Genomic DNA, 25772 nt, shown 5'->3' on the forward strand with positions numbered 1-25772 from the left:
ATTCTATATCAACAAAAATCCTGAAAGTACGTATCTTGATTTCAATGGGTTAATTTTTAAAATTTTTCTGACATATGATCACATATAAAGCAAAAATTTTGTATCCAGTGATTGTCTAATTTATGCATCTTTTTTTTTTTTAATTAAAAAAAATTTTTTTTTTCAACGTTTATTTACTTTTGGGACAGAGAGAGACAGAGCATGAACGGGGGAGGGGCAGAGAGAGAGGGAGACACAGAATCGGAAACAGGCTCCAGGCTCTGAGCCATCAGCCTGACGCGGGGCTCGAACCCACGGACCGCGAGATCGTGACCTGGCTGAAGTCGGACGCTTAACCGACTGCGCCACCCAGGCGCCCCTAATTTATGTATCTTTGTAGCATCATATGTTAAATTCTTAGAATAAGCTTTGGAATCCAAGAGACCTCGATCAAACGACAGCTCTATCTGCCTTGTAGTGGGTGTGGACTTATAAAAACAAACACACAGTTAATTGAAGCTTGTTTGCTTAAATGTACAATAGGTATAAGAAGCCTTACTTTTCACAGTTCTTGAAAAGATTAAAAAATGTAAATATACATAAGGTAGTTAACAACATTTTTGGCATAAATGAATAATAGTTATTATGGGAGGAATGCAGATGAGCCTGGTAGTTTAGGTTCTCAATTTTTAACGTTGTTTCATTTTTAATATAGAAGTGATTGATGGGCACCACAGAAGACTGGTGAAGTGGACTGGTAGTTTGGAGGAGAGGCCTCAGTAGGTGAGATACTCAGTTAGGGGACCATTGCAGTCACTGAGCACCAAGATAATAGACTCCCTCTTTGATGATGACATTTAATCGGGAAGGACTAAATCCTAATGGGTATTTTTAATGCAGATATTTTGAATACAGAATCTATAGGATGTGATAACATTAGAAATAGGAAATATAAGGAAGAGATCAAACATTATTCCAAGGATTGAACTGGAACAAGTAGGGAAATGGTATCATTAACAGAAATTGAGAGTTGGGAAAGATCTACTGTGGCATCAAAGCATGACGTGGGAGAGAAGAATGAGCAGTTCTGGAGAGCTACAGGGGCTAGGGATCATGATGTAGAAGTCATCTAAATGGAGCTGATAGGCAAAGGCTTTGGCAATGTTATCCACTTCAAAGCAGTGGGGAATTTAAAGGAAAAGGGAAGGAAGAAGAACAAGGCAGAAATATGAATACTATAGGAACAATTCTTAGCAGTAGGAAAACCAGGAGAACTGGAATTGAGGAAGTCAAAGGAAGATTCATTTCAAGAAAAAGGTAATTGGCTATGCAGATTCCTACAGCTTCTCATGAGGATGAGATGTGAGTCAGGTTGCCTGGATTTGGTCATTGGGAGTCCTTGGTTATTCGTAGGATTCTCAGACTGGTAGAGGGTCGGGAACTGGAATGCAAAGACACAAATAAGTGGCAGTGGTAGATCTTGCTAGAATCCATCTGAACGTGAAACTTTCTTTTACTTTCTGAGGACCACTTGTAATCTGCCTTTGCCAGCCTGTTGGGAAAGCCTGGTGTGAAGTTCAGGGAATGTACTACAGAAATATGCTCAGGAAATGAGTTGGGCTTGGAACAGTAAGGTAAAGGGCTTGCCTCTAGTCACTGAAATATCTAGTGAGGGCTTAGGTTTTTATTATCAACTTCCCCCTTACCGTTTAGTCAGAGTTGCAGATCCTAGCTTGGGTTAGCCCCGAAATGAAATAGGAAACTAAGGATGGGAGTACCAGAGCCAGGGAGAAGCAAAAAAATTGAGGACGAGACATACAAAAAGGAGAGAGAAAGGATGTGCTCAACTAAAACTCTGTGGCAGGAGGTGATAGCAATAGATTTAGAAAATGAGTCACTTATCTCTCTGGAAAAGTGATTGGTTTATTGGTTAGTATTATCTGAAGACATTACTTCTGTGGTCCGTTTGTTTACTCCACAGTGTCTCCCCTTAAAGAGCAGCCAAAGCTACTTAGCTAAATATTTTCAGAGTTACCCATTTGAAAAATATAAAGTATATCTATGAGTATCTAACTGTGGCATATTAAATGAATAAAAATATGAAATATAATATGTAGTAATTAAAAGTACAGGTTCTGTGTGGCTCTGTAGTAGAAAACTATCTCAGAGGATTGTGAGTCATATAGTAAAAACTCAAAAAATATTACCTATTATTATTACCTTTGTATAAAACTTGAGTGTAAAACTGAGTTGGCCCTTGTTTCTAGTGAGAAATAAAGTTATTTCCACATTTAGTGCTCCAGTTTTCTCATTCCATAAGATGAAAAATGTCACGTTGCTTACATGAAAATATAACATGCAAATAATAGTTATTACTATTCTTCCCTCCTATTTCAACAACACCAACAAGGAAATCTCAAGGAAGAAACCACAGAATTTATAAATTCTAAACTTCTTTTGGATTCTGGAATGCACATTCTAATTCCCAAATATATGCAAATTGAAAAGTTTTATCTCTTTATAGCATTCATTGCTTTTAATATACATATAAAAGGTATTCAGAGAAGGGAAATTCAAAAACATTGTAAAGAAATAATTCATACCTCTACCCCCAAAGACAATCACAGTTAAAATTTAGGAAGTTGCCCTTTGAGAATTATATCTATCTTCCATCTATCCAAACAACCAAACATATAAAACTGAGATTAAGCTAAAGTGGGATAAAATAAACTCTTTAGTAACTTGAATTTTTAGTTAACATATTGTGACATTTTTCTATGCCAGAACTTTGCTTCAGCATAATTTAATGTGATAATAGCTGCATATATTTTATTGCATGACATGGCAGTATTTGAAAGAACTTCCTGTGTTTACATTGTTGAACTCCTGGAAACATCTTCAGACAACCTGTTAATAATGCAATACAAACTCATTACAACAGAGAGAATGCCACCTTGACAGAGTTTTGGCAGTGTTTCTGAAGAAAGAAGTCAGAGGTGAGATATTCTTAGGAATTGGGGTCTGGCCTCAAGATGGTGTTTGTTGTTTTTTTTTTTTTTAATATTTATTTATTTATTTTGACAGAGAGAGAGCAGGGAAGGGACAGAGAAAGCAGGGGCTGGACAGAGAGAGAGAGAGAGAGAGAGAGAGAGAGAGAAAATCCCAAGCAGTCTCCATGCTGTGAGTGCAGAGCCCAACGTGGGGCTTGATCTCATGAACCAGTGAGATCATGACCCGAGCTGAAATCAGAGTCAAATGCCCAACAAACTGAACCACCCCAGTGCTCCCTGGCCTCAAGATGTTTAAGGAAGTCTTTCAAGAAGTGAAGTGGAGAATTGGGCAAAGTCCATGGTATAAGAGTTTAAAGTTAGTGGATACTGTAAAGTAATTCTTGGTAACTAAATTGATGAGTAAGTTATTTAGACAGATAAGCAGATTACTATCTCTACTAACTTTATCTGAAGGAATTTCCTGAAGCAAACAGTAAAGTTATTTGTTGATTTATAGTACTATATTTCCTGGGCAGAATTTTCCTAAAAATGAAAAAAAAAACCAAAAAAACAAAAAAAAAAAAACCACCTAAAATCTAAGTCATACCAAAATAGTCTACTGTTTTATCTAATTCCTATTAAAACAGATGGTCTCAACTGTCAGTGTGTTTTTTATAATTTTAATATTAAGTTTCCAAATATATTTTCAATATTCATTTATCTCTATTTTCACCACCACCACCTAAATTCAAGCTATCACTTTCTCTTACTTTGCCTTCCAAGGTGACCACTTCAGATTGCTAGCATTCATTTTCCACAAGGCAGCCAGACTGAACTATATGATACAGAATGTGACATCCATTTAAAAATCTTTGCAGTTTTCCACACTGTTTTTCATACAGTTTTAAGTTCCCCATGAGAGCCTCTTAGACCTATCCTGACAGCCTCATTTGGCTAGCAGTGTGTGCTACCCGCAGTGGACTTCCTTTGGTTCCTTGAATTTGCCATGTTCCATCTACTAGCATGCTTTTCCCTGCACTTTCTTTCATCTAGTTAATTTCTACTTATTTTTCAGATCTCATTTGCTTATCCACTCTCAGAAAAACCCTCTTTGCCTACTCCACCAAGACAAATATTGTACATTCTCATAACTTCCTATATTCCTCCTTTATATTAAGTTTTTTCCATATAATTGATTTAATGCTGATCCCCCCCCCACACACTTAAAAGTAAGCCCTGTAATAGTGAAGACACTATTTATTTTGCTCTACATTCCATCTTCAGAGTGCATGGCATAATACACGAACGCACAACTTACAGAATAGATGCTGCAGAATTAATGGCACAATTCACCATTCACATTTAAGCTGCAGAAAGAAGTTCTTTGTTTTCCACATACTTTGATAACCCACCTAGCTTAATTGCCTCCACCTTCAAAAACACCTTGAAACTCTTAATTTGAGGGGACACTTTCTCTGTTAAATGAACCAAGTAGTTGTGAAAAAAAAAAAAGTGTTGCTTACAAATAAGCCATTAATTGAAGCTTTTTTTTTTTCCTTTCTTTCTTGGAGTAATAAATGAAATAGAAAAACATTAAGAATGGGAAGGTTTTAGAGAAAAATGTGCATGGCCCCTTGTGGTGGTATTGCAATAGCTTCTAGGACCTCTAAAAATCTGTTTCCCCTATTGAATGAAATGTGTGTGTGTGTGTGTGTGTGTGTGTGTGTGTGTGTGTGTGTAGTAGGCAGTGAAAAGGGTAAACTTGTTCTTTTATCTATTTTTTAACTTGAACTTATTTAAGTTTAGATACTTGTTTAATGGAGCTGGACCATTTTACAATATAGTTAACTCTCAATTACCTCACTAATGGAAACCAGCATAATATGGAAAAATAAAATATGGTCATAACCCAAATCGCCTATTTCCATTCATTCATTATACTTTTATTCATAAACTTTGAGTTATAGTGATACTTTACATTTGCACAGGACTTTTGATTTTAAGGTTTTTTTTTTCACATGCTTTGTTTTAGATATGGTAGGCTAACTACAGAAACAAAAAAGATCCTTAAAACTTACTTCCTTTATGAACAAAAGTTTATTTCTTTAGAGCAGGGACTCCAGGTTAGCAACAGCTCTGCTCTGATGAAATCTTTCAGGCACCCAGGCTGACAGTTGCTCTGCCATCTTCAACATGATACTTACAAGATTATCCTGGAGAGCAGCCTAAAATGGAGCACATCATTTACCATAAAGGTAGAGAAAAAAAGAGCTCAGGAATGTGCTTGAAGAAAGGAGATAGAAATGTTGTGAGTGCAGGGAGGTGTTCTGAATGGAGAATATGGTGGTGTTAGGGAAACCTGTGGAGAACATTTTAAACCCAGTATGAAGTGATACAGAGAAGCCAAGTTATGGAAGGATTGGAAGTGATCTATTATATATAGACACAAAGAAACATCATTACACCCTATTAAAGACTGGGCATTTTTAATATCATGGAGATAAAGACTGATGATAACATATGCTCTTTTTTTTTTTAGCACCTATGATGGCACAAGCTCTGTACCAGTGCTGTTGTAGGAAACTGACAGTTCCTGCCATGAAGGGGCTAATAGTCACAGTCCAGTGTGATGAAAGTAGTAAGTGAAAGTCATTACCTGTGCACAGAGGAAGACTCGACATCTGCTAATTCGTTTTTTTTTTTTTTTTTTTTTTTACTTTGCTAATGACTTCACAACCTTTTACAAAGTTGTTTTGATTTGTGCGTCATATTTAATATAACTTCCTGTTACACTTCTTTTTAGCAGAGTATTAGGTATCTTTGCGGAGGATCAAATATGCTAACCAAAATACTTGGAAGTAGTGGGAAAAGAGCTACTGGTTCTTCATTGTATTATTTCTTGGTTCATTTACATATTTAGGTTTATTTTTAGCACCTGATGAAACAAAGAAAACCTTTTCTGTTATAAGCTTTTGTTTTATGCATAGTTCATTTCTTCATCTGCAAATTCATCTTGCATGAATGGACAGTTTGGTGAGTAGATTATTTGCTCACTAGTAGATTATATTTGTGTCTGGCTCTACAGGGTTAGATTATTGTACCTTAAGAGGGCTAACTGAAAGAAGCAAATTGCTTTCTTCTCCTTGCCTCTAAATCTTCAGTGAAGAGTGGCCATGATACAGACCAGAAACAGACCCTGCTAAAATTCTCACTGCAATCTTCTTATTACTGATTACTTCTTATTACCGATTATTCTTATTACTGAGTCTTCACTTTGGGGAGCAATGGATATAGCATCATCTCTTCCTTGTTTCTTGTCTTGTAACTCTGTAGCCAGGAAAACCAATGATTGTCAATATCTGGTTTCCTTACCTAAGTATTAGAAACTCATCCTTTCCTAGTGGGACTACTAAAGGCTTGCAATTTTTAGTTGCAACTGGACAAAAACCCAAAAAAGATACTTTCTACCTTTGGTTCTCCTGTTGTATTTGTGTGTAGTGATCATTTTCAGTTTGTCTTCCATCTCTTTGCTACTTTTTTGTTAGTTGATTCAATCACATACGCACATGCACACACACACACACACACACACACACACAGGGATGGATCGTATTTAGAGCAAAATATTGTGTGGTCTTGGTAGTCACATGATTTTATCTCATTGAAGTCTAGCAATCTAGGTAGTGATAGGGCTCTGCTTGTAACTAGTTTTTACTCCCTTAGCCCCCCACCTCCATGTCCTCATCCCTCATACTTCACCTCTCCTTCTTTGCTTGCTGTTACCCTTTCTAGTATTAAGGAATACATTTTAAAAGTGGATACAGTTACAAATGTTTTTCTTCCACTTTAACAAAGCAGAAAGTTAGGAGTTTATACACTAGCTAATCTTGATTTGTGTGTGATTAATCTAAATCGATTGAGAAACCAAGTAGGCTCATGTTTACAATTTTTTCAATTTGCATTTGAACAACACATTTTTGTACACTCTCCAGCTCATGTTTGTTGGTAAATTTTAGAATATTTCTTAACTTTAATCTGGCAATCCTTCATCACCATTCTGTAACTTCTGACGTTCTTTTCACATTTATGACTTCCTAAGTGTTTCTCCACATCATAAGATGGATCTTCTTCCATAGTAGTGGTGTTAAACTAGTTTAGGAATTACAAAAACTCATTTTAAAGCCACATTTTTCATTCCCTTACATTGACTTGTGTCTTCAGAGTGAGATCTAATCATTTGGAACTTGGCATCTGTCTTTTATTACAGTGTAAAATTTAGTAAGGCCGGTATTCCTTCTTCCTTTATGGACTTCAATGGCAAGAAAATTAGTACTAGATCCTTTTCCCTTGATGTCAATTATTAGTGTATTTTAAAAATCCATTTCTCTGCACTTTTAATCATGGGATACTGTGACTATCTTGATTAAATGTGATCACCCTTACAGTAAGCTTTATTGGTATGTTAATTATCAACAACTAACTTTAATATAATAAACCCCTAAATAATTAATTTGCCAATTTAATAAAATTCATAGAACAGCTATTATGTGTCAGGCACTATTCTAGTCGCTGGAAATAGAGCAGTGAACAAAACAGGTAATAATTCATGCCCTTGGGAGAGTATATTTTAGTTGGAAAGTATAAACAATTAACAGGGAAAAAAATAAAATTTATAGTATACTAGATGGTAATAGATATTATGGGGAAAAATGAAGCAGGCAATGTGAAGTCATGTTTGAGAAATGTGTAGTAATTGACAGAGTGGCTAGGGAAAGCTCCATCAATAAGATGATAGAGAAAATATTAGAAGGAGGTGAAGAAATGCAATAGGACAGTTAAACATGCCAGGGAAGACAGAATAGCAAATGCAAAGTTGCTAATCAGGAGCATGCCAAGTCATGCTCCAGGAACCGCAGAGGCCAGTGTGGCTGGAGTAGAATGAGCCAGGGCACAAACTGAGGTAGGGAAGACTAATGATGTAGGAGTGGAGGGCAGATCCCCCAAGGCCTTGTAAGCCATTTTTAAAATTTTGGTTTTTAGTCTAATTGAGACACCAAGGCTTCAGAAGTTTTTGAGCGAAGGCATGATTTGTCCTGACTGAGGGTTTAAGGGGACCATAATGCTTGCCTCGGATGAGACTAGAACAAAGGGGGGCAAGGGTAGAAGCAGGAGATCAGGAAGAAGGCAAGAGATGATAATCCAAATGGAATTTCTGTGTAATTGTGAAAGGGTTCCTGCCTTAAGAAAGCCCACGCTTCAGAAATAACTGGCAATATTTGTTTAAATAAGATAAATATTTTAATTACTTTAAGATACAGACCAAGAAACAGCACAGATGCAGAGTAAGCAGTGTTTTAAAAAGTACACATTTATTGTCTAATAATACATCAATATTAAAACTATTATGTTTTCTTTATTGTATCATACAATCATCATAACCATGTACAATTATTGGTAGTTTAAATAATTGAGATAAATACTGTAATTATGTAGACCTCATTACTTGGATATTTAAAATTTTTTTCTTCCCTAGAGTTGTAAAATTTTATATTATCTTTATTTATTGTTTTAATTTTACTTTTTCTGTTTCACTTTTAGGTTCAGAGAATATTAAATTATTGCATTATAACTTGGACCCATATTGTTAAATATTTGATATAGATTAAAAATCTTTAGCATAGACCAAATTGGTTTTTTTTTTTTCAATTCTATAGCCCAATTATTAGTATATAGACACCTTTTTTTCCCTTTATATAGTTTTTGGTATCATCTTGTATCATTACATTTTACACAATGTTCTATTTGCTTTTATTAGCCAGAAATAAAAATATGTACGAAATTCAATTTTGTTTAATAACTGTTACAATTTGTAAAATTTTGAAAATTTCAAAGTAAAAGCTGTTGGCAGAAATAGCATTCCCCACATGAGGATCGGAGGGAATTACGATTACGTGTGACTGTGGACAAGGTAATTTACAATTAATAGCAGCCTCTGGAAGTGAGCAACAATTCCTTCAAGTTTTAGATTCTCTGTATGACCATGTTTTATCTTCCAGCTGTGGAATTTTGAGTCCATGATGTAATGCTAAAGATGAACAAATTAGCACTGCAAGGTTTTTAGGGTCCCAAGCCGTAAAGGCGAAGGTCAGTAATTTGGAAAGACCGTTCATAACCCTTTTGTTCCGCGTTTTAATTTGCAATTACATAGTTTATTGAAAACACAGGACTGTAAGAAAGGCCCAGGGGTGATTTCAGCAATCAGCGATTTATTTTACATGTAATGCATAATTATTTTTTCTCCTATCTGCTGCATGCTAATGATTAGGAAGTATTCTTGAACTTTTAAGTGATTTTCCAGATAACCATTTACAGAGTATACTTCTGTGCCACCATCACAGGCAGGGCACACTCCGCCTCTCCTTTTCTTTTTTTCCTTTGCAAAGCGAAACGGGCTAGAACGTGTTCATGTGATGACAGTGACGTCAGCCTCGACCGGGTCGCGTGACCGACACCCAACCTTCCCACAACCCCACCCCCGCCGCCAGAGCAGGAAATCTCGCGAGAAACCGTCTTACTATCAGAACTTACCGAGGTTACTGGGGAGTTACTCAGAAGGTGTGGCTCCATGGGGGAGTTTTTGCTTTCATTCTAACACCGAGGGCCGAAAGCAAAGGCCTTCGGGGGTTGCCAGAGTCTGAGCCACCCAACCTATAAAACGGCGGAGGTGGACAGTGAGGTGGCAGTCATATCAGAAGTGAAACGTGGCGCACGGCTGGCGTCGTCCCTCGCTAAACGGGCCGGGGGTGGGGTGGGGGGGGGCGGGGGAAGGGAGGGAGAAAACGCGCACCCGGAGCTCGGGAGCGGGCGGCTCGGCTTCTGCTGGGGTGGGCCCGGAGTCACTGGGAGGCTGTAGGCTGGGACCCTGCTAAGGAAGCAGTCAGTTGCCCACATCCGGCCCCCGCCGTGTCAACACGGAGGCGCGCGGAGATGAAATGGTTGCACACTTCGCCCTCCCACCCGGAGCACCGCGGCTCACGAGTCGGCGTGGAGCGGTTTCTAGTGCCCCGTGCCCGCAACAGGGTCGGGGGCCTCCGCGGCCCGGGAAGCATCCCCGGGCAGCCCACGACTTACCCCACATCTTCTAAATCAACCCCAGGTTTAGGCAGCAGCTTAATTGCGAGTTTAACTGGGTAATTTTGACATCTCATCTCATTCACCTAAATCTTCCCCAGGCTTCTCCCTCGTACAGCCTCCTCCGCCCACCTGGTCTCTCCCCAGACGGGTGTGCGCGAGTGTAAGACCTAGGGAGGGAGAGCGAGATCCGCGAAGGGACTGGGTTAGAGTCGCTAGAGGGAGGTGTGGGACCGGCGAGGAGGGGGCTTCGCGAGGGAGGGGGTGCTGGCAGGCGGAGGGAGTGGCGGGAGGAGGAAAGAGGCGGAGGCCTGGGGACGGCGGACTAGTCTTCGCCCCATCCGAGCGCTCTTTCTCTCGCCGCGCAGTCTCCAAGCGGCGCGGGCTCTTGGGGGAGCGCCAGGCAGCCGAGGTGCCCGCGGGAGGCAGGCGGGTCCCGGGCGCGCACGCTCGACCGAGCCCCGGCGCGCCCCGCGCCCGGGCCTGCTGACAGCTGCAGCTGGGATCGAGCTGTCCGCTCTCGGCTCCGCGGCCTCCGCCCCCTCGGGTTCCCTCCCCTCTGCCCCTACCCCTCCAGCCCCGGTGCGGCTAGTTTCGCAACTGCTTTCGCCCCGTGCCCGGCTGTTTTCCGTTTCCCGACCCCCTCTTCTTGAGTACTTTGCCCCCAGCATTTGGGGAGAGGGGCTGGAAAGGGGGCGGGTGGAGCGTCCAGAGGAGAAGGAAGCGAGGGCCGGAGGAGGAGGAAGAGAATCTGCGGACCGTGGGGAGGAGACCCCACGCCACCCTTTCTGGTCATCTTCCCTCCCGCCCCGCCCCTGCGCACACTCCCTCCCGGGTGAGCTACTTTCGGACGAGGAAAGTGAGGGCGGCCCTGGGTGACAGCGCCGTGGGGCCAGTCCTGGGGAAGCCGCGCGTCTGTTCGAGTCTTGTCCGCCGCGCTCCCAGCCAGGGGCATAGCCCGGACCGAGGATGGCTTCGACTGCAACCTGCACCAGGTTCACGGACGAGTATCAGCTTTTCGAGGAGCTCGGAAAGTAAGCGCCTTGGCCCGCATCTGCACGTCCCCTTTCCAGAAGAGGGCGGGTCGCGTTGCCCCCGACCCACCGGCCTCCCGCGTGGGGCGAGGGAGTTTGGGAGACCAGAGGAGAGGGAGGAGGGCCCGCGGTGTGGCAGCTCTGAGGAAGGTGCTGCCTTAGCGAGAGGAGGGGACAGAGACGGAAAAAGACCCTCCACCCCGGCTGTGGCACATTCCGATAATCCTTAGCCCACCTTCACCCGTTCCCCCACCCTCTAGCCCTAGAGACTTAGTGGATTTACGATCCCTGCAGTTGTAGCTGTCATCCAGAGAAGTGTGCGAGCGTGTGTGTGTGTGTGTAGAGGAAACAAGAACCCATGTAAAATGCAACATAGATCATGTTTTCTGTAAATAGAGATGCCTCCTGGTTAGCCGGCGTGTCGGCCGTACGACCCTCGTACGGATGAGAACTCGCTGCCACAGACGGTGCCATATTTATTGATGCCGAAAGTTCAACTTGGCGTAGAGTCTATTTTGCATCCAGTAGTTGTTCTGTCCAGGAAAAGGGCCATTGAAAAGAACTCGACCCCTTGCCCCATGTCCACTCTTATTCTTTGCACTAGGTTATTCGCTCATCATCATCATCCTTCCAATGATTTACGTGTACATCTTCGCATTCTCTGGGAGGATTTATTTGTACAGGCAACGGCAAAGACCTGGAGACCGAGAGAAAGCTTCCCAAGGGTAGCCTAGTGTTGTATAAAACGACCTCCTACACCCGACTGGCAGAACTGCTCGGAGAATTTAAGGAAGGGGACCTGAGACCTCCTGAGGACCTCTGTGCTTAGGGACTTAGGGGCTGAACCGTGAATGTTGATTTATGTAGCATCCAACCCAAACCCAGTTCTTCTATCGCTAGTTTCGACTATTACTTATGAAAGGGGTGCGTTTATATGTATGTTGTTGTTTTATGCAGTTGAATTCAAGGGAATGTAATTATATTTTAAATGTAATGAAAATTATATCCTTATATATTTATACGCTGTCTGTTGTTAAAACATGGAGAATATGTCGGAAGAGCAGCTTAATTCAAATCTCTCCCTTCCCCCAGCTCAAAACAGGGCACAGAGAAATCACCATATCAGGATTTGTTAAACCACACAAATGTTCCCAACACTTATATTTTAATGAAAACAATCGCCATATTTACTTAGTTGGAGCCACATTAAATTTTTTTTTAACAAAATAAATAGATTTTTACTGCTCTTCCTCAGCCATGCTCTTTGCAGGGTTTTTTTTTTTTTTTTTCCTCTCAGCATTTGGTGCTGTGTGAGTGTGAATTGTAAAATGTTTTCAAATTTCATGTGCAAACAAGAGCGGTCATTATTGGCAATTCCTTTCATTTTGTTGATTAATAATGTGTGCTCCCTGTTAAATAAAATTTACTTTTATTCTTCAACATTACGGAAGGTTTAGGTTTCCAGGAAGAATCGTTCATTTTGTGGATATTACTGTAGCGCACTGATGTTTGACGGTTCATTAAATGCAACAAAAATGCTCAGATTGCTGTAATTTTTTAGTAGAATATCATAGCTGATTATATTGATGACATGCTAATTATTGGTTTTCAGGGGGGCTTTCTCAGTGGTGAGAAGATGTATGAAAATCCCTACTGGACAAGAATATGCTGCCAAAATTATCAACACCAAAAAGCTTTCTGCTAGGGGTGGGTATTATCAACCACATATACAGTATATGTTAATTTTGTATTTGTCATGTTGATTGTTGGTTCTGTTGTATGTAGATATATACTTATAATTGAACTGTAGACCTACGGTGTCCTATTACATTCTGAGATTATTTCCTTCCCGAATGCCTTGGTATGTATAGTTTAAAAATAAACACACAGAATTTTAATAACAATTATTAAGTAATTATATCTGTCCTATGAGCACTAGCATAAGTAACTGTATTTTAAAGAAAAGAAGTGTCACAAAGTGCATTTTGCCTTTAGCTGTGCTGTGAAATAACTTTCAGAAATACCCAGGAATGGAAAAGTGTAAGTCTCACAACTGTCATTATTCTCTTTTTTGCTTTTGAGAGGAAAAATAGGTCATAGCTCAGTTGAATCATATTTCAATTGTAGTTACACTTGAACTTAATTCATCAAGGTATATTTAACAGTAATAGCTTTGGGAGGAAAAATTTATCATTGCTATATTCTAGGAAGTTCAGCTTGATTTTGAGGTTTCTGTGTGCAGTCCAGATCTTTACTGGGTCTTCCGCATTAAGGCTTCTCACAGACTCATGTGATGTATTTTACACATGCTCTATAGCCACAGAGATCATTCCTATCATAAAATAGCTGTTGACATAGGAAAAAAAAAAAAACTGAAAGGAGCTCACTGCATTCTTTCTGTTTTGTTGAACTTATGCAAAAGTACTTACACTGAAATGTTAGGCATTCTAATTATTGTGGACACGTGTCTAAGGTATTTCCATGGGAATTTACGATGTAATGAAATTTAAATGAAATTAAAATGAACAAAATGCCACAGTATAAGCCCATTTCAGTGACCTGGTTTATTTTAAGTAATGAGGGAAGAATTCTATTAGGGTTAGTTTGCCCCATTTAATTTGTCTTCTAAAAAGTGCTGCTCTCTAGTATCCTGGTGTCATTTTTGGTCTCTGCCATACTTTTTTTTTCCTCATTTGTTGCAACTTCTACTTTAGGTTTAGATTGGCATTTCAGTTTATTCATTAAAATGAGATTTTGTTGTGATTTTCCTCATCCGATTTTAACAGCACTCTGAGGAAGATCTATGTGCTAAAGTAACCAGTGCCATAGCTTCACAGCTTGAGAACTAATGAGAAGCACGTTACGCTCCATCATGTTCCCCTTTCCCTCTTCTCTCCACAGGAAGGTTTCTAACAGTCAAAAGGAGTTACCAAACTGTAAATGACATTTTAGTTTTTAAAAAGAAAAAAATGAAAATTCTCTCAATGTTTTCTTCCTGTGCGCTAGATACTTTTGGCCAAAGTAGGAGTATCAGTTCTTCTGGAGGCATGACAGCACCTATCCCAAATCTTTCAGTGGCTTTAAATTTTCTCTCAAAACAAATCAGTGTTGTGCTTCACTTCTCCTTGATTTCCTTAATTAGAGTCCTTCCTCTTCATCTACCATAATTTATACTCCCTGAATCAGAATGGCAAATACATGTGTTTCTGCTCCCATTAGTTTTCCATTCTTCTGCCTCCACTCTATGGAAGATAAGTCTTCTCTAGCCTGATGGGATTCCTTCTTCCTGCCAGTGTTCCTTACCTGTTCATACTGTGCTGTAAAGAACAACCTACACCCAAAGCCACCTTGCCCTGTCTGGATTTAATTATTCCAGTTACGTTTAGGAAAAGTAGTTAAAGTGAAGTACTAGAAGACCTGCTTCTTCTCCCTCTCCAATTTCCTTTCTTAACCTGCTTCATGTCAATCCACTGAGGAGTGAGGTGGGAAAGAAGAGGCTTTGGAACTAAATGCTCTGGGTTTAAATTCTGACTCGCCTACCTATTGGATGTGTAATCTTGGGTGATTTACGTATTTTCAGTGAGCCTTCATTTTCTTATCTGTAAATGGGTTATAGTGTAACCCTTTTATAGGGTTTGTGAGGAGTGAATTAATATAGTATAGAACAGTGTCTGCTACATAATATGTATTCAATGAATATTAGCTGCTATTATTATCTCTTGGGTTGCTGAAACAATCATATGTGATTACTTACATGAAAGAATGAAAATTATAAATCCAGTGGCAGCCGTGACTTAGCTGTGAGTAACCAGTTTGAATCTTGGCTTTACTATTTAGTGTGTAATGTGGTTCAGTTGTTTACCTTTTCTTCATCACAGGTTCTTCACTAATAAAATGGGGGAAAGGTACTCCTAGTGTATCATGGGTTGTTTTGAGGATTCAGTGAATTTTATGAGAACCACTTCTTCATTGCAAAGTGCTGAGCCAATTTTACCTATTACTGCTCACCTGTAAAATATTATGGTACTTCAAATTTTTCAATTTATTTTATAACCATAACAATTAGAGCTGCTTATAGCATATTTATACTTTTGAATGTGTGCATGTTTAAGCTGTACCCATATTAAGTTGTAAATACTTAAGAAAGTGCTCTCATTATTTTATTTTTTTTTTATTTTTTTTAAATTTTTTTTCAACGTTTATTTATTTTTGGGACAGAGAGAGACAGAGCATGAGCGGGGGAGGGACAGAGAGAGAGGGAGACACAGAATCGGAAACAGGTTCCAGGCTCTGAGCCATCAGCCCAGAGCCCGACGCGGGGCTCGAACTCCCGGACCGCGAGATCGTGACCTGGCTGAAGTCGGGCGCTTAACCGACTGTGCCACCCAGGCGCCCCTCATTATTTTAAATAAAACATTTCACAGCATTGAGGACCTAGGAGGAGCTCAGTACAGAGTGACTAGGATCACATATGGCTATTAAATGGTTTGTAAAGGAGTTACATACTTAGTTTAATTCCTAAGAACAAGCAAGTACTAGATGTAAAGTAATCTTTTATAAAATAGTGTATTAAGATAGCAAGAGCATATACTTTGAAATATGAACTCTCCTTTAAAAACACTCCCTTTCAGAATGTAATAATCCTGAAAATTACTTTTACAGAAAAATTTAAAAATAGTATATTTAAGGGAAATTAGAATGATATCTAAATTAGCCTACAGTTTTTCCCTTAATGTACTGATTTTTTTTCTTTTGGCTATGCATGGCAGTTTTTGTGGAGCATATAATTTTTTGTATAAATTTTTGTTTGTATTATTTAAAATGCCATGCCTTTGTAAATCCAAGCTTTAAGCCTGTTTGTTTTAAAGACCAGGAAGGTCCTCCAACTCAAATAATGTTCTTCAAATGTAACATTACAACTGGAAAAGAAAGACAATTGTCAATACATTTAAGACCATGAGGGATTGCCAAAAATTTGGCTATATTCCTGCACAAATTTACACATCCAACTCTACTATCACCCAGGCATTTTTCTGTGCCTAGATGTTAATGGATTTCCAGCAGACAGTTTCAGTTGCATTTCCTCTCAGCTGTTAGTCACACAAACCATATTTGGGAGACTCAGAGTCTGTTGAAGAATTTCTTTCCTTTTGCGTTAACACGTGCATGCACAGAGCATTCATCATATGATACTGATTAGATAGATTAAGTACACTGATATATAATTTGGCTTGCTTTAAAAATAGTGTAAGAAAGTTTCAAACATCTTCTGTTTTATGTGCAATTTTTGTCTCAAAAAGTTTTTTTTGTCAGCTAGGAATAGAAAGCACGCTTACTTAGTAAATGGTAGATAGTGATTGTAGAATTTTATCTCCTATTTTTACCATGGGCAGTAGAAATTCTATCATTTTGGTCCCAGACAATTAAGTTTGTACTTAACAAATCCTAATTTGCCATGCTATTTTGATACTTTGTTGATTTTGACCTGGTTATAACTGTAAGGTATTGACAGGTTATGCAAAGTCCAGGAAGGGTTGTGATTGCAGTTCAGAATCCAGTAGACTGATGGTTCTGATGGCAGATGTCTTTAGAAATAGCATTTGTGATTTATTTCACATTTTAAAGACTCCCTGTGGTAAAATATTTTTTATGATAGTAATAACTTCTTAATGTTCATTTTCCAATGTAATTGTTGATCATTAGAAACCACTTTTTATTACATAGGGTCTGATGAGCCACAAGTCATTATTTTTGTAAAATGCAAATTATAGTAGAAGCTTGAAATAGTATGTGCTATTACAAGTATATTTTAGCTCTACTCTCTTGATAAAGTTAAAAAGGGATTTCGTTTTATATTTCTGCAATACTTCACAGATCTAATACAGTTAAATTATTTGGTATTCTTTGATTTTACAAGTTTTGTTAATTCCCAAATTGATGATCTTAGTAGAATATGAATCAGGACTTTATAAAAACTACTTAAACCATGTACACCAAATTAGGTCTCAGCTATGAAATCTGGATATTGCATGCATGTCCTAAGTAGTTTTTTTTATGTTATAATAGAGATGTCAATAACTAACTTTTGCTACTTTTTTTTTCTTTTTTGGCATCCAGGCAGTCAAGAAATTAGTGCAGTTTTTCAGCTTTGTGGTTACTTGTGTTAAGTTGGAAGCAGAAATGAGATGATATAGATGAATTGTTCTGATTATATACATTATTGATTTTGCAATTTGGAACTAATTGGGCTAATTAATATTTTTTGAAAGTTTCTTGGTTTGAGCAATGTTTTAAGAAAAAATTAATAAAGTATTTTTATTTTTGTATGTGGACTTTCTACAGCTCTTTAATTATTGGGCCCCAGAGTAGTCCTTTCATTCTGTTTAGTTGTATTTGCATTTTTACATAGGTTTTGATATTAGATATCTATTTTCCTCTTTTAGTGAATGAGAATATTATTGATATTCAAACTGGTTAGGAGATAAAAATGCATATCTACATTTCCAGAAAATAATAAAAATCCTTTCTGTATTCCAACATGGTTATAATATGCAAACTTGATATAAAGAACATGGTTGTCAGGCATCTGACTGTGGTATCAATAACTAGTGTCAACCTCTACCTGACAGATTATGCAATAGGAATTGAACGCCTGGAGAATCTTTATTGTTATACAACGAGATTAATACTTCTCATTTCCCTTGAAATATTGAATCAATTTGGTGTAAAAATTAAAATTTAGTAGTAAATTTTTTATGGGCCTTTTAAAGTTAATAATCATGAATTGCTATAAGGCACATACTAGGATTTACTTGGGCATTTAAGCTCATTGTTGACTAGAATTTTATTTAATTAAAATAATTTTTTTTCTTGGGCTGATACCAAGGCAGACCAACTCCTACTGTCTCTTAGGCTGAATTGATACATTTTTTTTTTAAACATCTGCCCCTCCACATTTGTTAGGGTATGGTGTGCACAGTATTTTTTATTATTGACAGTTAAGGATTGTTCAGTGAATTGTACTGCCGTACATTAGGTGGAAGCTTGCAATACTTTTACTCTAAAATATAATACCTTTGTAGTAATTTGCTTTTATACTACTTTATAGATTACTAAGCACATTCACTTATGTGGCCTTATTTTATATATTTTTATTTAATAAATATTGCATAAGTATAGTGGGCAGAGTGTTAGGAAAAGTAAGGCTATCTACACAAATAGACATAGAAGACGTAAATGGTATAAGTCTAGCTTGAATAAAGTGCTGTTGATTTTCAAAGGAAGGAAAGGTTATTTCTGCCTGGAGAGATGAAGGAAGGCTTTTATATAATATGGATTTAAATAAATTTTAAGTACCACAAGTCTAAAACCATTTGGAGAGATTATTCAAAAGAGTTTAAATATCTGATTATAATTAAAATATTATTTTACTCAGATGGTAAATTTGTTGCAACTATCAGTATAAAGTTACTTTTAGAATAAAATAATTTTTATTAAAACATTAAAAAGGGAAACTTTTTTAGATACCAAAATTCCTGATCCAGTTAAGGGAGATAGATCATTACTTCTTAAGGTGAGTTCATAGACCTTTCATCTACTGTAAACTCTTTCTCTAGTATAGGGAAACTGTCAGGTTTGGAGGAGAGAGAGAGAGAGAGTAGGGAGAGGACAGCTTTGCTTGTTGTTTGTTTGGTTTTGATTTTAAATATCTGAACTATCCTTGTAATCATACACAGTCACAGAACAAAATCATAATTGATTTTTTAGTTAGGCGAACCCCTTTGCTGGTACTATGGTCTCCTTTTAACTTTTTAGAACTTTATTACTACCCAAATCAATAATAATAATAAGACAATAGGAATGGTAATAGCTATTATTTTAAGAGAACCTTCTAAGTGACAGATATATACTTATAAGATACTTTGTTTTACTTAGTTTATTGTTATTATTCAATTTTTAAATAGAGGAAACTGAGGCTGTAAGTTACTAAAAGCCTCAATATTAGTCAGTAGTGGAGTCAGAATTTCAAACCATTTTCTTTGGCTCTAAAGCCTGGCTCTTTCCACCACCACATCCCATTGATTGCTGTTACAAAGAACTTCTCTTAACCTCTCTGTACTTATCAGTATGTGCTTGACTGATCTCCCCACTAAACTTCAGGGTCTTTCATAAAAAGGACTATGTTTTCTACAGCTTTAGGTCCTCAGTGCAGTGTATAGAATTGAGTATTTGTTTGGGAAAATATATTTAGAGTTCCGCCTTGTGAGAGAAGATAGTATTTTAATTGCTGCAGTAACATAAAATCAAACTAAAGTTTGATAGTCCTCTGTGCTCTTTCCTGGAAAGAAAACAGTGAGGTGAAGAATCAGTGGGAAAATGATTACAGAAGAATGACATGTTTTGGTAAACTTAATTCATTAACTTACTGCAAATATCTCAAAACACACTAAGTTCCTAGGACGACTTCTTCTAAATGATTCACTTGTTGCTGAAAAGAAAAACTTAGCCCTTAACCAAAGCCCAGAGGAACCTACTCAGAAAGGCATTTTATTTCTCAGGCTCCTCTTGTTTGTGAAGCATGGAGGACAGATGTTTGTTGTTTTATTGTTTCTTCTTGGACAACACTATGTGCCAAATGCATACTAACATGTGGCAAGTGAAAGAAAAACCTAAAACTATTAAGTTTTATAAATATTTTATAAAATTTTATAAAATTTATAAAACTTGGCTGTTTTATGTTTGTTGGAAAAATAACTTAGGTGCAGCAAGTCATATAAAGATACACAGATAATATTGTGTAATATTTACGTACACTTAATTGTTTTACCTAAGGTTATTTTCTCTTTAAATTACATGGGGATTGGAAACTTTTTATTACCTAACATCTTAAGTATGAAATTATATTTTATAAATCATAAAACAGTAAGCATCCAATAAACCTCCACTCAGTAACTAGAGCATTCCCTCTACTTTTGAAGCTACCTGTGTGTTCCTTGCTGATCCTCATCTCTTGCCTTGCTCTGAGAGTTAATCACTGTCTCTTACTTTTTAATTTTTTTAAGTTTATTTTTTTGAGAAATAGAGGATCTCAAGCAGAGCCCTACATAGGGCTTGAACCCATGAACTGTGAGATCATGACCTGAGCAGAAATCGAGTCGGACACTTAACTGACTGGGCCACCAGGTGCCCCAATCTCTTACATTTTTAAAAGAGAAATCTCTTTTTATTTCCCCATGCCCTGGGACTTGTTAATTAACTGGTTGATTTCAGTTGGCCAATCAGTTACCAATGGAAAATCTGTGCCCTCTTTATCAAGGTACATTTATATATGTATAACAATATATGTATTGTTGTACATGTATAAATTTAAAATTTATGGAATAAACTCATATTAGTACATAATTTTACCCTATCCCTTAGGGCTAGGGAAGGCTTAAATTATATGGAATTTTTTTTGTAATAGGAAATTATTTTATTCCTACGTCTTTTTGAAGCATTTTCATTAATGATGATGTACACACATTGAAATAAAGCAGGAGTAAGTTACATAAAACTACCTTATTAAAGGTAAGTATAGTACTTGAAAATTAGATTTCTCTTTTATCTTCTAGAGAAGTTGTAGAGGTCAGATATGCCTCTACATATCTGTAGAGGTCAGATATCATGGCATTAGTGTTCAAATTAAAATTTATATTTTGGTGAAGAAATATTTAGGTGATATTTGGAGTCTGTGTTCTGATAACTTGGATTTCTGCCGAAGTGTATTCAATAGTAGTCCAGGCCCAATTCTGCTTGTCCCTGGTGGACTCAGTGATTTCCCCCTTCTATGAATGGTGCCTTACTTTTCCTGGACTTTCAAGCATGCTTGATTATCTTTCTTCTCCTTAACCCATCTCAACACTTTCCATCTCTTCCTTTTTCACCATTTTTTTTTATTTTTTTTTTTTCAACATTTATTTATTTTTGGGACAGAGAGAGACAGAGCATGAACGGGGGAGGGTCAGAGAGAGAGGGAGACACAGAATCGGAAACAGGCTCCAGGCTCTGAGCCATCAGCCCAGAGCCTGACGCGGGGCTCGAACTCACGGACCGCGAGATCGTGACCTGGCTGAAGTCGGACGCTTAACCGACTGCGCCACCCAGGCGCCCCCTTTTTCACCATTTTAACTTGAGCCCTTCTTTTCTTAACTCTTTTAAACAGCTTCCTAAACAGATTTTCCAGCTAATGGTTGCCATGTTTTTTATTCATTTATAAAGTTCATCGTTAGACCTTTTAGTACCCACTGTTCTGGACATCTTGATAAGTTGTAGCGATACAGAGGTGAAAGATAAGAGATCTGCCCTGAAGTATTTTGTGATCCATTAGTGTGGATGATAGCCTGCTGAATACAGTTTAGTTTTTGAATGTTGTAATAGAAGTATACACAAGGTTTTCATGTAGATAAGGGCTGGAAAAGGTTGTTATCACAGATTTATTGAAGAGATTAATGAGTGAAATTATGTTTTTGAATGGCAGTTGAGCCTGGTACAGAAGGGAGAAATGGTTGCCCAGGAAAAGTAAGCAGCATGTTCAAAGGAAGGGAGAAAGTTCTGGCTCTACTCTCCAGATGGAATGAGTACACCTAGTGCTGTTGAAACCGTATCTCCTTTAAGACTCATTTCAGGTGCTTCTGCCTCCATGATGCCGTCTCTAACTTACTCTCCACCCTTACTTTCCCTCTCTAGGCAGAAGCGGTTCTTTTCCTCTTCCTCTGAATAGCTTTTTCATGTTTTTTAAGCAACTGATCACATTTCTCCTTTTGTGTTTCAGTTATATATGTTGTAGCTTTCAAACATCTTGTGGACATTTTTAAGCTTACCATTGAATCTGTGCCTGGCACAGTAATTGTAAATTACTTACAAATGTTGAAGATGCTTATAAATGTTTGTTGAATGAGGGGATAAATGAATGAGTGAGCAAATAGGATTCTGTCTCCAGAAGTAGATATATGTTTAACAAGGAGAGACCTTTGGCAGGTAAAGTAAGTGGAAGTTGAGCTAAAGCTTCATGCCAAATGGAATACACTATTGAAAATAATTTTTAATTCATAAATTATTTCATTAGTTTCTTGATGACAAATTATGCTTTGTTAGAAAGAGTTTTGTATAATTATGTAAATTTTTGAGCAACTGTGTAAATTCTTGCTGGGTTGTTTTTTTTTTTTTTTTTTTACCATGTAACATAAAGTGGCTCAATAAGAAGGGGTAACATTTTCATGGTCTGCATGTCCATTAGTACCACTTTAGTAATGTCAGACTCAGGCTATCATTAAATTAATGTTTTATTTATTTTTGAGAGAGAGAGAGAGACAGAGTATGAGCAGGGGAGCGGCAGAGAGGGAGGGAGACACAGAATCTGAAACAGGCTTCAGGCTCTGAGTTGTCAGCACAGAGCCTCACGCGGGGCTTGAACTCATAACTGCGAGATTATGACCTGAGCCGAAGTCGGACACTTAACCAAGCCAGCCAGGTACCTTATTATTAAATTATTTTAAATGTTTGGATTTTTAAGTTTGTATCCATTCTCATTCTCCGGAGGGAGATGCTTTTTGACTTATCTTTTAACTAAGCTCATTTTAAAGAGCATTTTGGTGATATATAGTTTTGGATTCACAAATCATGAATATTATTTGCTTATAGAGGTTACTTGACTTTTTAGGAAAGACAGAGGCCAGCTGTTAGAACTGCCATGCCTGTCAATTCAGAAACTTGGCAAAAGGACTGAAAAGTGTGCTTGTTTCAATATTGGAAATCCCTTAAAGAAAATATATGTTTTAAAGCACTTATTTCCTTATTTACTGGGGGTTTTACAATTCTACAACTTTATGGTGTATATGTATATATACACCACACACATATATGCACACACATATCTTAAGAAAATATGCTGTTTTCATAAAAACATTCATAACATTTGTATGTAATCATGGTGGCAAAATGATATGTGATTTGTGAAGTTAGTTCAGCTGAACGTTTTGACCATTTTGTAGAAACTTTATCCATGATGAATTTTTTAGTAAAGTCATATATGCTCTCATATTAAAGATCGTATATATGTATATATACACACTGGGTATAGGGAGAATTGTATACTATGGACATATCTCTGAAACAAAATTTAATGATTCATTACCAGTTTGCATAAGACATTAACAGTTGTATCAAAATATATATTCTAATTATGCAATCTGGAAAAATACAGAAAAATAGAAGACAATATATTCATGGTTCAGTTTTCCCAGTCACTGCAGACATTTAAGTAGAATACTGGACTAAACTGTACAGTTTTGTGTCCTGCTTTTTTCCTTAATATTTAAAAATTTCCCTATGTTACTACAAATCCTTTGATTTCTTATTAACAATTATACTTCACTGAGTAAAATATTAGTATATGTAGTATTGCTAGTTTTTTTTTAATTGCCTTTTGCTATGCTGACATAATAGTAAACATTGTTTTGTAAAACTTTTTCATATTTCTGATTCTTAGGAAATATTCACGAAGGAGAATTAGTGCGTTAGAAGATGTAATATTATCAAAATTTTTGATGCATTATTGCCAGATTGCATTCTGCATGTTTAACATATTCCCACCAGTGACGTTTAAGTGTGCTAGTGAAAGTGAATTTTGGGGAGCATTATTCTAAATTTCAATTTAATCATGTTGTTCCAGATCACCTGCTAGGTGTGGATAAACAAAGATACAAAGGTAAGGTCCTTCTTCTCAAGGTGAAGTAGATGTGGAATCAAGTAAATTACCATACAGATAAATGACACTATTGAAGTGTTTACTCATTCTGAGGTGTAAGGACATAACTGTTGGGTTGGTAAAAGGTAAGGGAAGACTTCCTAGAGCAGTTAATATTGAACTGGGTTTTGAATAACCAGTTTTGAATTTAAAGATGGGTAGAAAAGATAATAAATTAATAAGAAATTAAAAAAATTAATGAGAAGCAAGTAAGTGTCAATAAAGAGCGAACTTGAAGGAAGATACATACTTTTCTAACCCTGAGTGATTGACTTTCCATGTGTAAATTTTCATGAAAGGATGCAAAAAGTGATGAAAGAGATGGAAAGTTTTTTTTTTGTTTTGTTTATTTTTGTTTTTGTTTTTGTTTTGTCAGTGAATCATTAAGTACAGCACAATCTGTTGGAAGGTATTAAATAAGGTGGTTGTGGATTTTACAGCTCTGAGTCATTAGGGATGAACAGCTGATAAGAGGAATATCAACCTCTAATCAATCTCACATTTTGTTTTATTTTGCTCTGGGGCAATACAAAAAAAAAAAATTAAATGACTAAGTGGAAGATAAAGGAGAGGAGGATAATTAGAGATTTTTTTTTTAAATGAACCAATATTATTAAAGAGCCCTAGGGAATCCTGTTTCTGTTTATAAACCAGAAAAGCTAGATAGTCTCTGCATTTGCAATATTAGATTAATAACTGTTGCAAAAAAATGTTTGTGGGTTTCTGTTTAAAACCAAAAGTAAGATGTCTAATATGCCCTGCCTGAATTCTCAGTGTCTGTAATAGTACCTGGCATTTTTCAGAGATACTTATTGAATAAAACGAGTGAATGCTGGACTCCCAAACTGCATCATCTTATGATTAATGAATGTGCATTTAGGGACCCAGAAGTTTTAGGAGTAATATTTGTATACATTATTTCTTTTTCAAAACAAAAAAACAAAAAGCAAAAACCAAGGAAGCTCACAATTGCACAGTGAGATTAATTCTGTCACATAATTTATATTTTTGTAATGTTTATTTATTTTTGAGAGACCTAGAGAGACAGAGCGTGAGAGGTGGAGTGACAGATCGAACGAGAGGGGGACACAGAATCCAATCTGAAACAGGCTCCAGGCTCGGAACTATCAGCACAGAGCCTGATGCAGGGCTCGAACCCACAAACTGTGAGAACATGACCTGAGCTGAGGTCAGACGCTTAACCAACTGAGCCATCCACATGCCCCTGTGATATAATTTATAATTTAGCACAGGCTGGTGTTTGGAAAATAGTCATTTATTCTCATCATTAAATAATGGGCAAATCTCTCATTCACTACTTGGAAGATAACGTCAGTTGAAATATTTAACCTCTTTAGCTAAGTTCAGCATTGCAATGTGTTTTCTCCAATTTTAGAAGAATCTTAGAGCTGTAAAAAAAATTGTAAGATTTCCCCAGTATATTAATATTAAGGATTGTGTAAATCAAAATTTAAACAGGGAAATATTGTTTTACCCTGTGCGCACATGTGTATGTGTGTGTGCATTTATAAGTAAGATTCATGGTAGAATGATTTTTTTTGAACTTGGGGTAGGAGCTTTGTTGAGCAGAAAATCTATTGTGATTCAAGGTTGGTATAATCATTAGCATGCAGGTTGGGAAAAATTCAAATTCCAGATTGCAAGCAGAAATTTCAGGGTCAAAGTCCACTCCTGCTCTCTTAATTGTAGATCTGATTTCAGAACGTTTTTTCATTCTAGTAGAAATGAGAGGGAAAAGATAAAACTGTCAAAGAGAACAGTTTGCCTCCTGTAAATAGACTTGAGACCTGCTTTTCTCTAATATGTGATTTGGAAATCATTCTCGGAAAAAAT

At 37.3% G+C, this 25772-nt stretch overlaps 1 protein-coding gene across 20 annotated transcripts in view; it reads left to right on the plus strand.

The window, feature by feature from the left end:
- Window positions 1-10516: 10516 nt before the first annotated feature.
- Window positions 10517-25772, plus strand: part of CAMK2D (calcium/calmodulin dependent protein kinase II delta) — a 316489-nt gene continuing 301233 nt past the window's right edge. For 3 of the 20 annotated variants that reach the window (XM_086704327.1, XM_086704330.1, XM_086704344.1), the window contains exons 1-2: window positions 10527-11134; window positions 12747-12841. In XM_086704327.1, coding sequence (XP_086560453.1) covers window positions 11070-11134; window positions 12747-12841 — 160 coding nt within the window. In that variant the 5' untranslated portion in view covers window positions 10527-11069. Of the gene's footprint in view, window positions 11135-12746; window positions 12842-25772 lie in introns of all 20 variants that reach the window. The other 17 variants (XM_086704328.1, XM_086704331.1, XM_086704345.1 and 14 more) reach the window with 11 other exon arrangements.

Source organism: Puma concolor, chromosome B1 (genome assembly GCF_028749965.1).
Source record: "Puma concolor isolate L17-30 chromosome B1, mPumCon1.1.hap2, whole genome shotgun sequence".
Lineage (NCBI taxonomy): Eukaryota > Metazoa > Chordata > Mammalia > Carnivora > Felidae > Puma > Puma concolor.